The following is an 11,935-nucleotide window of genomic DNA, read 5'->3' on the forward strand; positions in this document are numbered from 1 at the left end:
ATTTTTTTACGGATTTTGCAATTTTTCAGGTTTTAAACCATCTAACTCCAGAGCACCACTATTTTTTGTCTTTAAATTTAATTTCTCTGTAACTATCCATTTTTTCAACTTGGTTCAACCTGCGTTAGTTTATATAGAATGTTAGATTATATCCATTAAAATTTCATCTAATTTGGTCGATCCAGTTACGAGTAACGGTTAAAAACGTTGAAAAAATGTATGGGATATCTTAAAGAACTTTCTGAAAAAATCATTTTCCAAGAATAAATCCTGTCATTTAGGCAGCTGTCTATATTTGAGGTACATTTTTTGCCACAAACGAACTCTCGAAAAATCAACCCTTCAAAATATTATTTTTAAATTGCCCGCAATCTACCATTTTCTTTTAAATCTCCACTTCCAACATCGTAGTACCTATATCAATCCGATTCTCTCGTATCGATAAAACAAATAAATTACATTTCCATATCAAGCCAAATCAATTCAAGGCTCGTGGCAATTTTTCAGTTTCAATCCCGTGATTTGGGCAAACCGCTTAATAGTTTTAAATCCAACAAGGTTGGTACATTCTATGGGCTCAAGGCACTTAACACCCAGCACCACAAAATGCACTATTTTAGCGGGACAGATCATCAGATTAAAGAAATCCACGAGATCGGAATCGCTGTAACAAATATGACAACTTGTTTCCCGTTCACTCAAGTCTGATCAGAAAGACATCTCCGAAAATCACGTCCTTTTCAACAGAAAGCAGAAAATTTTTGACAAGGACTTTTCCCCAGCAACCTCCAGTTTGCTGCGATTTGTTTGGCGGGTTTTAAAAATCCTCCATGTCAAACGGCGGGATATAAAAGTCATTGTTTTCGTTTTTGACATTAGTTTACATGAAGAATATCTCTAAATTTGGTTTGATGATAGGTAAACAGGATCTGCCTTTGTTATGGTGCTTTACTAGAAATGTTCGAATAAATGACTCCTATGCAAAAAAAACAGCAAGTTAAGAAAACGTGAAGCAAGTTTGTTCCGCACATAAAGCTGCGTAGTAAGTTTTGTCTAAAAAACTAGATTTCCTCCAGTTTTCTGAAACAAAGTACTGCATATCATAAGTTATCTTTTTTCTGAAAGGGATTTTCACATTTTCGCATTATGAAAATGTGTATTCAATAAATATTAATGAGAATCACATTTAATTTTCCCTTCCATAACTATTTATTTCAAATAGCTCAAACCTAATTGTTACCTCACCCAAGTTCTAGGAAAAACTCTCCAAACCCTAAACCCTCTTTAATTTTTAATTCGATTTGCAAACTTATCAAATTTCTTGCTCGGTACACCATTTGGGGGAGGATAACATCGTCTTTTGAGAGCACTGTGCGTATAATTGATGAAAAGGTACTTTTTTAAATTTTATTATAATTGGTTATAATTAATGCAAATGATTTTAATGTTTTTTGTAATATTCAAAAATTGGGAACTTTTAAGTAACAAACAAAGCAAACAAACATTTACTTTGTTCATTTACATTTTTAAGAATTACAAAAAGTTCTTATCTTCCAATAAACAGTTATTTTTGCCGTTAAAAAATCAAGTCCTGACGGTTGTTTAAAGCTCAACCAGGACTTCACGGGGGCTGACACCCCCCTTCCACCTGTCTGTTATGTTTCATCCAAAATTGATACCACCAATTCAGGCCTGCCAACACACAGACAGACAACGTTCTCAACTTTCAGCTGCTTCTTTTGGATACTGTAGATTGGCATCCTGACAGATGTGTGTGCGTGTGTGTGCAGACTCCGGTTTCGGGTTTAGTCCGGACGCTTTGAAGTGTCCGTGAACCGCGTATCGCTGAGCTCCATAGCTTCCACAGAGAGCGTTGCGAAAGGGAAATGTGATACTTTATTTATCGTTATTCAACCCACAAAATCATCACCCGACCTGTTCCCCGAAGGACCAGGACTTCCATTATGGGTTAGTTGAAGGGAGGAAAACGCTCTGAATGTGAGCGATGGCAGGGTTAAGAGGGCTAATTTGGTGTAATATTTTGTGTTGAAAGCCGGGTTGTTACTTGTCTTTAAACGTAATCATTTGTAATATAACTTCGTCGAAGATGTTTTGTCATTTCAAGAATTCTACCAACTTTACCCCACATGTCCCTCGAACATCAAACCATTCAATACAGCATCCGCGATGGCAAACCGAACCAATATCCGACACTTATTGTTGTGCGGCCTGACAGGTGTTCTGCGAGAGCACTTTGCGCACTTCGTATTACATTATTTATGACGTTATCTTACTTCCATCCATCTAATTCCCCTCTCAACGCTCCTCCTATCTTCTCCCACCCACCGGACAGGCCGTCTCAAGTACCTGACGTTGACCGAGGCGAACCGCGTCTGGATGCCGGATCTGTTCTTCTCGAACGAAAAGGAGGGCCACTTTCACAACATCATCATGCCGAACGTGTACATCCGCATCTTCCCGTACGGGTCCGTCCTGTACAGTATACGAATCTCGCTGACGTTGGCCTGCCCGATGAACCTGAAGCTGTACCCGCTGGATCGGCAGGTCTGCTCGCTGCGGATGGCTAGCTGTAAGTATGAGTAAAACTTTACTGTGGAGGCGCTTGGTACATTGTTATTTGGTCAAGTACCAGGCGTCTCCATGAAATATATACACGAAAAAGGTAGCATACAAGTTTCCAACTTGCAAGCAATTTGTGCTGCAAAGAAACTTTTATGCTGAGTTGGGGGAGGGACTTGTACACGGAAAAATTTAAACGCACATAATTTGAAAATAAAAGTTAAAATTTTTATTAAAATTTCTTAGTTAATTTTAAACTTCAAAAAATATGATTATTTAGAATTATTGTAATTGAGCAATTCTCCACCAAAATCAAAAATGGATTTTATTTGTATTTTTGTTTTATTTGGTCCAACTTTGTGGGGTCCTTCCCTATGACCAATGCTAATAACTTTTTAGCAAAAAAATCTGAAAATCTGAGGTCTTCGGGAAAGTTGTTCTAAATTTGATGAGGGTCCTACATCTGAGAATCGAAAGAGATTGGACGACTATTGCTCCCACCACAGGTAAAAAACTATTGCTTTTATTTATACATTTTGCCGATTTTTCTCGTATCATCCCATAAAGATATCTCCTAAAATACATTATCAAACATCAAAAAGTTTTATATAGCGTTGGAAAGGTAATTGCGAGTGCTTTCTTTCACACATTGTTAAACTTTTCAAAAAATATTTTTTCAATGGTAATTTTTAGGGTTTTTGTGATACCGTGTTCGCAACCACTTATCATTACGAATTCGTTTTCAATCCAAAGATGAGACGATTTTGCTGAAAATCAACATAAGAAAAGTAGTTTACTAGCGGTCTTATTTTTCTGCGCGAAAATCTGTAACTTTTGAACGAGTTTTCTGATCGATTTGGTATCTTTGGCAAAGTATTGAAGTATTGATTTTTTTCCCAAAAAAAAACTATTTCTCAAAATCAGTATTTATATATATTTTTGAGGAAAAAAATCACAGCTTTTAAGCCATAGAAAACTATGCAGACAAGTTTTGCCGCCGAGTTATGTTAGTTTTTTTTGTTTTTGTTTTTTTTTTTTGTAAAATAGAAATGGCAGTCAAAACATATTTTTAACTTAAACTTTTTTTACTTGAATTTTGAATTTTTTAATTTTATTTATTTAAAATCAAATTTGCAATCGAAAAGTACTTTATAGATTGTTTAATAAAATGCAAAGTTTAATTCTAGAGGTCCTATAGACATAAACAAATGAAACACAATAGCTTAAAAAAGCTTTAAAAAAAACTCTATAATATCAACTGAAAAAAAAGAAAAGGTATGTTGTTCATTCTCAAACATATTTTTTTCGATAAGTTCAATAAAAGTTCAATAATATTACCTGAGAAACATTAAAGATTTGACTTCTGGTTGTTGAGATACAGCGAATACAAGAAAAAGAAAGAAGAAAATTGAAGTCTATTAAGTTTCTTTCAAAATGAAACAATATTTAATATTTTCTAATGCCAATATCTCAACAACTAATGGTCCAATTTTCAATGTTAAAAAATCATACATTTGTGAAATTTTTCGAAAGTTTTGGAATCAAGAATAACATTTCAAAAAAGCCAAACAATCAACATCACGTGAGACGATAACTCACTTTTTTTAATGTTTCCAAAATTAATTTAATCCATCTATACCTTTCTGATAATTGATGATATTTTTTGATGATGTAAGATAATATAGTAAGGTTCAAAGCAAAAATAATAAAAAAAATGTTTCATAATACTATTTTTTTGTAATTTGCAATATGGGTACCAAACAATGCGTAATTTTTCACATTTATTTGAGTTTTTTGATAAAGTACTCAAGTTTTCACAAAATACCTTTTTTTTGGGAAAAAACTCAATGTTTAATGCTTTTGTACCTGTGTTAGATTTTTTTTTGTAAAATGCTCAAATTTTCACATAATTCCGATTTTTTTTAATTTTCAAAATTTGCAATAAGGGTATCAAACAAAACGAACATTTTGATGCTTTTTTTTCTTGTTTAGAGTATTTTTTGTAAAATACTCATTGTTTTCAAAATTCCACATTTTTTGGAAATCAACATGAGTATCAAACGAATTGTTTTTTTTTGCCTTTTGAGTATTTTCGAAAAAATAAGGTATTCTATGAAAAATTCGAGAATTATTGAAACAATGCGGCATTTTGTGATTTTATTTAGCAGTTAACTTACTAAATAATCAAAAAATATATTTTTAGTTAAGGCATTACAAATATAACATGTTTTGGATGGATTAAATTTTTTTTTAAATGAGTTATCCGCGTTATCATCGATAAGATTATCGCCGATCAGCCCGGGAACATGTTGCCAACTGCCATACAAACTGAGCGTACCCCTTTTTGTGGGCCCAGTGGGCCTAAGATGGCGGCCTTCGATATTATCTAGCCAAAATGGCGAATAGTTTAAATAAAAATGGTTTTTGACTTGTTTCGGTTTAAAACGACAAAATAAGCAGTCTGGAATCATTTTCTTAAAAAACTTGTTTAGAGATACACCACGTTCAAATGTTAGTCTAGAACTGTTGAAAGGAGCGTGACGCGAAAGCCGTCACGAAATAAAAGTTTCCCATGCAAATTTTGAATTGCGTATTTAATGAGCGGACTCCGACGAGGCCCACTGGCCATCTGTCGGTGAATACGCGCAACTCACGAACACTGTCATCTTAGGGTCCGGCTGTCGCCGATGGAATTATCGAAATCTGGAGAAACATTTGAAAGGGGCGCATAAGTATTTTGACAACTATTTACTATTTAACAAAACCTGCACTGCCCCCCATTGAAAAAACGGTGGTATAGGATGTTCCAACGCATCTTCTGGAACTTGAATTTCACTGAAATAGTGTTTAGACTTGGCTGCCGATGCGAAAAACCAAACGGCTAATATGCCATTCTTATGGGAAATTGCCTTGACGGAGATTTTGTGACAAACACTAAAACGCGTTTTTCTCGGAATACTTGATTTGGCATAATAGCCGAATTTTCGATTATGGGCAGTGCAGCGTTAGGAGGTAGCTGGGAAACCCAGCTATTGTTGAACACTTCGAGTTTTGTGGAAAAGTTACATGTTGTCTTGGAATTTTCAAAATAGTTTCAGCTGTCAAAATGCTTATCGTTAACAACCTTGGTTTTGACCCCAACTATGCTCAAGTACCGTGCCTCTCCATTTAAACATTAGTTCGACCAAAAGACAGTATACAAGTTTCCGCCTACTTGCAAGCAACTTGCACACAAACACTAACCCCTTGTTTGTTTTGTTCGTTCCCACCCCACAGACGGTTGGACCACCGCCGATTTGGTGTTCCTGTGGAAGGAAGGCGACCCGGTGCAAGTTGTGAAAAACTTACACCTACCACGCTTCACGCTGGAGAAGTTCCTCACGGATTACTGCAACAGCAAGACGAACACTGGTGAGTTGCGGGTTTTGGGTTGTGATTTGATCCGGGAATGCTGACAATGTTTTTAGGTGAATACAGTTGCTTGAAGGTGGACCTGCTGTTCAAGCGCGAGTTCTCGTACTACCTGATCCAGATCTACATTCCGTGCTGCATGTTGGTCATCGTGTCCTGGGTGTCGTTCTGGCTGGATCAGGGTGCCGTACCGGCTCGGGTATCGCTTGGGGTTACCACACTGCTGACCATGGCCACGCAAACGTCCGGTATCAACGCGTCTCTGCCGCCGGTGTCGTACACCAAGGCCATCGACGTGTGGACCGGCGTCTGTTTGACGTTCGTGTTTGGGGCACTGCTAGAGTTCGCCCTGGTCAACTATGCTTCCCGTTCAGGTTAGTATCTCCTTTGGCCCAGAACGTGTCACTTGTTGAATTGCTCTATACAGTTATGAATATACCAATTGATATATACCAAAGTATTTTAAATTATAACTGTAGTTACTTAGTCTGTAGGCAAACTCTAATAACTTTATAATACTGATTTCACCTGCAATTTTCGGTTTCTGTTTGTTTCTTTTTTCCTCATTTCACATCATCATACGCACTGTTCGCTTACCTGTCTAACGAAAACGTTGACAATACATAACTATTCCTGTAAAACTTGAATGGAACAAACTAATACCGCGATATACTTGTAAACTCCCGCCCACCCGCTCGTTCGTAAAACTCCAACCCCTTTGTATGCATAATTAATTATTTTAACATTGTGTTTACTATAATTAATTTTTGCTGTCTTGTAAAACCAAAAACACCACCGTAACGTCACGCCAATTGTGTTTTTGTTACTGTTTGGCACTTGGCCGTAAATGTTTGTTCAAAAAAAAATCTCGTATCTCTTGCTACGACGACTCGGACGACCAAATACACAATCACACACATACAAACACGCACGACGACTCGTTGCAACGGACCACGTGACTCCACCGATCGCACACAAACGTACACGCACTCATACACGCTCATGAAAATGAAAAAAAAAACGCATCGGACTCGCGCGCGCGTTCACACACACAACCCTGGAAATGCCTGGAAATGCTGACGCCCGCCGCCCCGGACAACAACCCGGACTTGACCCGTACCGAACCGATCACCATTGGAACACATAAATTCTTGTGCGCTTCTTGTCTCTGTTCTGTCGCCCCCTTCTCATTCACGCACACTAAGCGGACCGGGCTGCAGATATGCACCGGGAGAACATGAAGAAGAAGCGGCGCGAGCTGGAGCAGGCCAGCCTGGACGCGGCGTCCGACCTGCTCGACACGGACAGCAACGCCACCTTTGCGATGGTAAGTATCCACTCTGGGGCGCCACATTATGGCAACGCGGCAGATAGCTTGGCCGTCATTATTGTTTTTTTGTGAGCAGTGACATAACCAAACTTTTCCACACACTCAGCAAACGTCAAACCAGCACAAATCTCGTCTCTTTTTGAAAAGGTCCAATGAGCAACATTTTGATTTTTTTGCCTTTTGCAAACCATTAAAATATTGTTTATTGGACCTGTAAAGAAAACTTCAGAAATCTCTTCCGGAAATTATCCGAAAATGAATTTGTATGGTTTGACTTTTACTGGGGTAATCGAAAAAATGTCAACAAATAGTTTCGTGCATTGAACGACGGCCGTAATTCCATGTCAAACTAGCAGACTCTAAATCCAAGAAAAATCTAACCAAAAATTTTCAAAGCTTCCCATGGTTCAAAAAGGCAACCTTTGAACAAAAAAGTAGAGGTACATAGCGGATTCGTCAATTCGAATGGAACTGCATTCGATTTACACCCTTACCAAAAATCATGATTTTTTGAGTTCCAAATCCCACTTTTCATACGAATCTTTCAGTTTAACCCATATAACCATTTTTATGGTTGTAGTACCTGAACTCAAAAACTCGTATGAAAAGTGGGATTTGGAACTCAAAAAATCATGATTTTTGGTAAGGGTGTAGTGAAACCGAATTCGCTAATTGGAACGACTGACAGCTGTCAAAAGCACGAAACCACGTGCTCGGAAATCGTCGAACAAAGGAGTCGAAATGTAAACATTAGTTTGACTATTCAGTTCTGACGTTTTAGTGCTCTTTAATTCGAATACGTTCGAACTAGCATTTGATTGCTCGCTAGTTCGTTGTTGTGTTGTTCAGTTCGCTAGTTCGAGCGGACATTTGAAGTTGCGATATTTGAATTGACGAATCCGCTGTGTACAAAGTATTGCCAGTAATAAAAGATGATTCTCTACGATTTCTTTGTATTTCTTTATATGGATGAGACATTGTCAATGTAAATCCTATGTTAAATGAACTCATTTTCCATCACCAGTTTTTCCGTTCAAGTCTCCATACAATTTGAGGATTGGTCATATAAAATGAGCATGCAATTTAGATTATGATTACGACTTTTCAGGAAAAAATAGGTACACGGAAAAAAATCCTATTTTTATTTTACTTTTTATGACTAAAAATTAAATTCACAAAATATTTTTTTTATAAATTTTATTTTTTTATATGTTTTAGTGAACTAAAAAAGACATCTTTTTGCTATAGTGCGTGATGGGGTAAAATCTAGTTCAAGAGATATGAATTTTTGAAATACACTGCAGCCTCGATTATTCGAAGAACGATTATCCGAAGGGGACTTCGAACATTCGAATCACGAACAAAAAAATATGTTTTCCTTTTTTTTCTTTCTTTTAACATCAAATTCGAGTTCTGCGACCACCTATTTAGTCAAATTTGAATAGTTGATTGCCTATAAAATTACAAAATGCACTTCTTCAATATTTCATCGCTACCATTTTGGCCGCCATCTTGGAATCACCTTAGAATTTTTTTTTTCGTGATTCGACTATCCGATTTTTTTTAGGCCTTTGGATAATCAAGTCTGGAATATTATAGTAGTTTTTTGGAAAACATCAAAAATTTGGACAAAAAAAATTAAAAATTATTTTTGGAAGCAAATTTGTAATCGAAAGGTAGGGGGAGAGGGGGTAATATGCACCCCCTAAGGAAAAACTGTGATTGCTCAACTAAAACAGCATTTCTATGGAAGATTTTTCGATGTTCCAAAACAACTAATATTCTTCGTCATCCATGAGAAAAAAAGTCTTTAAAACCTCAAAATTGATCGAAAATATCTAATTTCAAAACACATTTTTTATTCATTTCAAATAACCATGCGGGGCAATATGCACTACAACAACGGGACAAAATGCACAAAATTTAATTAAAAATTGCATTTTTTTAATGTTTTTGGACTCATCTATCTAATGAATAATGAAGATTATGGTAAAAACTATATAAATCAACACTTACAATATCAATAAATACTTTTTATATTGTCCAAAAATAATATTGGAAGTTCAATGAAAATTAAATGAAAACACAACAATTCAAAATTTTGCAAATATCTTAAGCTGTTTTTATACTACGATGCTCAAATTTTTCCAGCATTGTTTAGCAATATTAAGCTTCCAATTTCTATGATTTTTTCCCGGAAAGTTCTTTCTAATGTCGAGAAAAGCAGAGGGTGCATTTTGCCCCGGGGGTGCATATTACCCCCTCTCCCCCTACTTTAATATTTTTTTATTTACTGTTCTCTGTTGAACATTTATTTTTTTGCTAAATTTTCAGATTTTTTTTAATTAAAGTATTTGAATAATTTTATAATTTGGGTCAAAATATGAAATAAGGAAAGTTATTTATGTTTAGACCTTTTCAAAAGGTAAGCTTGATTTTAAAATTGTGATATTGATTTTATTGAAAAGATAAGAAAAATAAAAGTTTCAATTTTTAACATTGAAAATCGGACCAATAGTTTCCGATATGTCGTCTGTTGAAAATTACAGGCCAATTAGGTGACACTAAGAAAAAATCATTTTCATCTATTCGAATTCTTTGTGAGGCTGTATCTCAGAAACTAATTGCCCGATTTTCAAAGTAGCAAAGAAATATGATAGGAATTATTCTAACTTTAAAATGTTGTGTTTTCATCTAATTTTTATTGAACTTTCATTATGATTTTTGGACAATATAAAAAGCATTTATTGATATTGTAAGTATTGAAGTATATAGTTTTTGCCATAATCTTCGTTATTCTTTAGATAGATGAGTCCAAAAACATCAAAAAATTAATTTTTAATTAAATTTTCTGCAAAAAGCGTGGTCGGGGCAAAATGCACCGCTATGAAGCTCCTTTGTAAAAACAGCTGTGTCATCTAGTGGTGACTAGTGAAAACTGATTTAACCTTGTGCATTTTGCCCCGCATGGTTGTTTGAAATGAATAAAAAAAATTCTAGAAATTTTATATTTTCGAACTATTTTGAGGTTTTTTGAGACTTTTTTCTCATGGATGACGAAGAATAATAGTTGTTTTAGAATATCGAATAAAATTCTTCCACAATACGGCTGTAATGGTTGAGAAATCATTAGTTTCCCCTCTCCCCCTACTTCTGATTGCAAATTTGATGTTGCTTTAAAACGAGATTTTTTGTATTTTTTTTTTCATTTAGATTACACTTGGTCTGTTAGTATAGTACCCATAAATACAAAAAAATCGAAAAATTTCAAAAAAGTATTTTGAGAACGCAATTTAAATTAAAAAATGGATTTTTTCCCATAAACCCATTTTTTCCAAAAAGTCTTAATCATAACTCGCAACTTTGCCCAAGACACCAAAACGATCAAAAAATCCTTTCTCAAGACACAGAATGTCATTAATTCATAGAGACAAGTATACAGAGAAAAAAATATGATAATGTTCATCAGGAAATGGTGACAGATTTTGTGTCAAAATACATCAGGAATTGATTAAACTTCATCAGTTTCTGACGAATTTTAGTCAGGTTTACATTTTTACAAATTTTTTATGTGATATTACTCAAAAAAAGGAATTTTTCAACCTACCAAACTCCAAAAAACTTTTTTTTTTCTGTGTATGGAAAAACTAACGGTACAAAATGACTTATTTTGACATAGGGAATGCATGGACAAAGTTTCATCCAAATCAGAAAATGAAAATTTGAAAAATGCGAAATCGAAAGAACTACTCAGAGCTCTTATGAACGGGATCTTGCTAGTTAGACGTGGAATTACCTCTATGTTGCATTCGTTTGAACGACCTTGCGAGGATCCGTCAAAACCAAAAATGAGGTTATATACTAAGTTGAATGCTATAATAAGATTCAGTACTTCAGTGAGGTTCATCTCTTTATTGTGTCCACAAATGACGCACCAGATCGTCGAGTACACCGTTGACATTTTGAACTAATTTTGCCGCACCTTTCAGAAGCCCCTGGTGCGCCACCCGGGCGATCCATTGGCGCTTGAAAAGTTACGACAGTGCGAGGTGCATATGCAGGCCCCGAAGCGGCCCAACTGCTGCCGAAGTTGGCTGGCCAAGTTCCCCACCAGGTAGGTCACAAGATCCGCGATCAAACCCCGCCGCCACCACCACCACTACCTCGCGTGGTGGCAGACGGGATCTCTTTGATATCATGAAGAAAAAAAAATTCTACACTTTGCAAATAGATGTGATAAAACAATTGAAAACAACAACACCTTTACACACAAACACGTGGAATAAATACAACTTGATCTTTTTTAAAACTTTTGTTCGTTAGACCGCTCCCAAAAATAAAATGCACCCAAAACAATGACATCAACTGCAGGTTTCGCAAAAACACTTTTTTATTTTTCGTTACTTTCTCTTTATATAACAACAGAAAAAATGTCAAAATTATTTTTCTGGAATATTCTTGACATTTGAAACTTGCTTCTATTTCACGTTATTAAAAATGAAATTAAAAAATGCCCTTTTTAAAATTAAATTGATTTTTGTTATTCCACTATACCCACATCGACCAATAGCCCATTAAAGAAGGTTCCATGCTTCGGACGGGGGTAACTATTGC

At 35.7% G+C, this 11,935-nt stretch overlaps 1 protein-coding gene across 22 annotated transcripts in view; it reads left to right on the forward strand.

The window, feature by feature from the left end:
- Positions 1-11,935, forward strand: part of LOC120414134 (glutamate-gated chloride channel) — a 115,596-nt gene that overhangs the window by 96,727 nt on the left and 6,934 nt on the right. For 4 of the 22 annotated variants that reach the window (XM_039575184.2, XM_039575178.2, XM_039575170.2 and 1 more), the window contains 6 exons: positions 2,354-2,590; positions 5,857-5,991; positions 6,048-6,365; positions 7,197-7,318; positions 11,311-11,435; positions 11,892-11,924. In XM_039575184.2, the coding sequence (XP_039431118.1) occupies positions 2,354-2,590; positions 5,857-5,991; positions 6,048-6,365; positions 7,197-7,318; positions 11,311-11,435; positions 11,892-11,924 (970 nt within the window). The other 18 variants (XM_039575221.2, XM_039575213.2, XM_039575206.2 and 15 more) reach the window with 9 other exon arrangements.

Source organism: Culex pipiens, chromosome 3 (assembly GCF_016801865.2).
Source record: "Culex pipiens pallens isolate TS chromosome 3, TS_CPP_V2, whole genome shotgun sequence".
Lineage (NCBI taxonomy): Eukaryota > Metazoa > Arthropoda > Insecta > Diptera > Culicidae > Culex > Culex pipiens.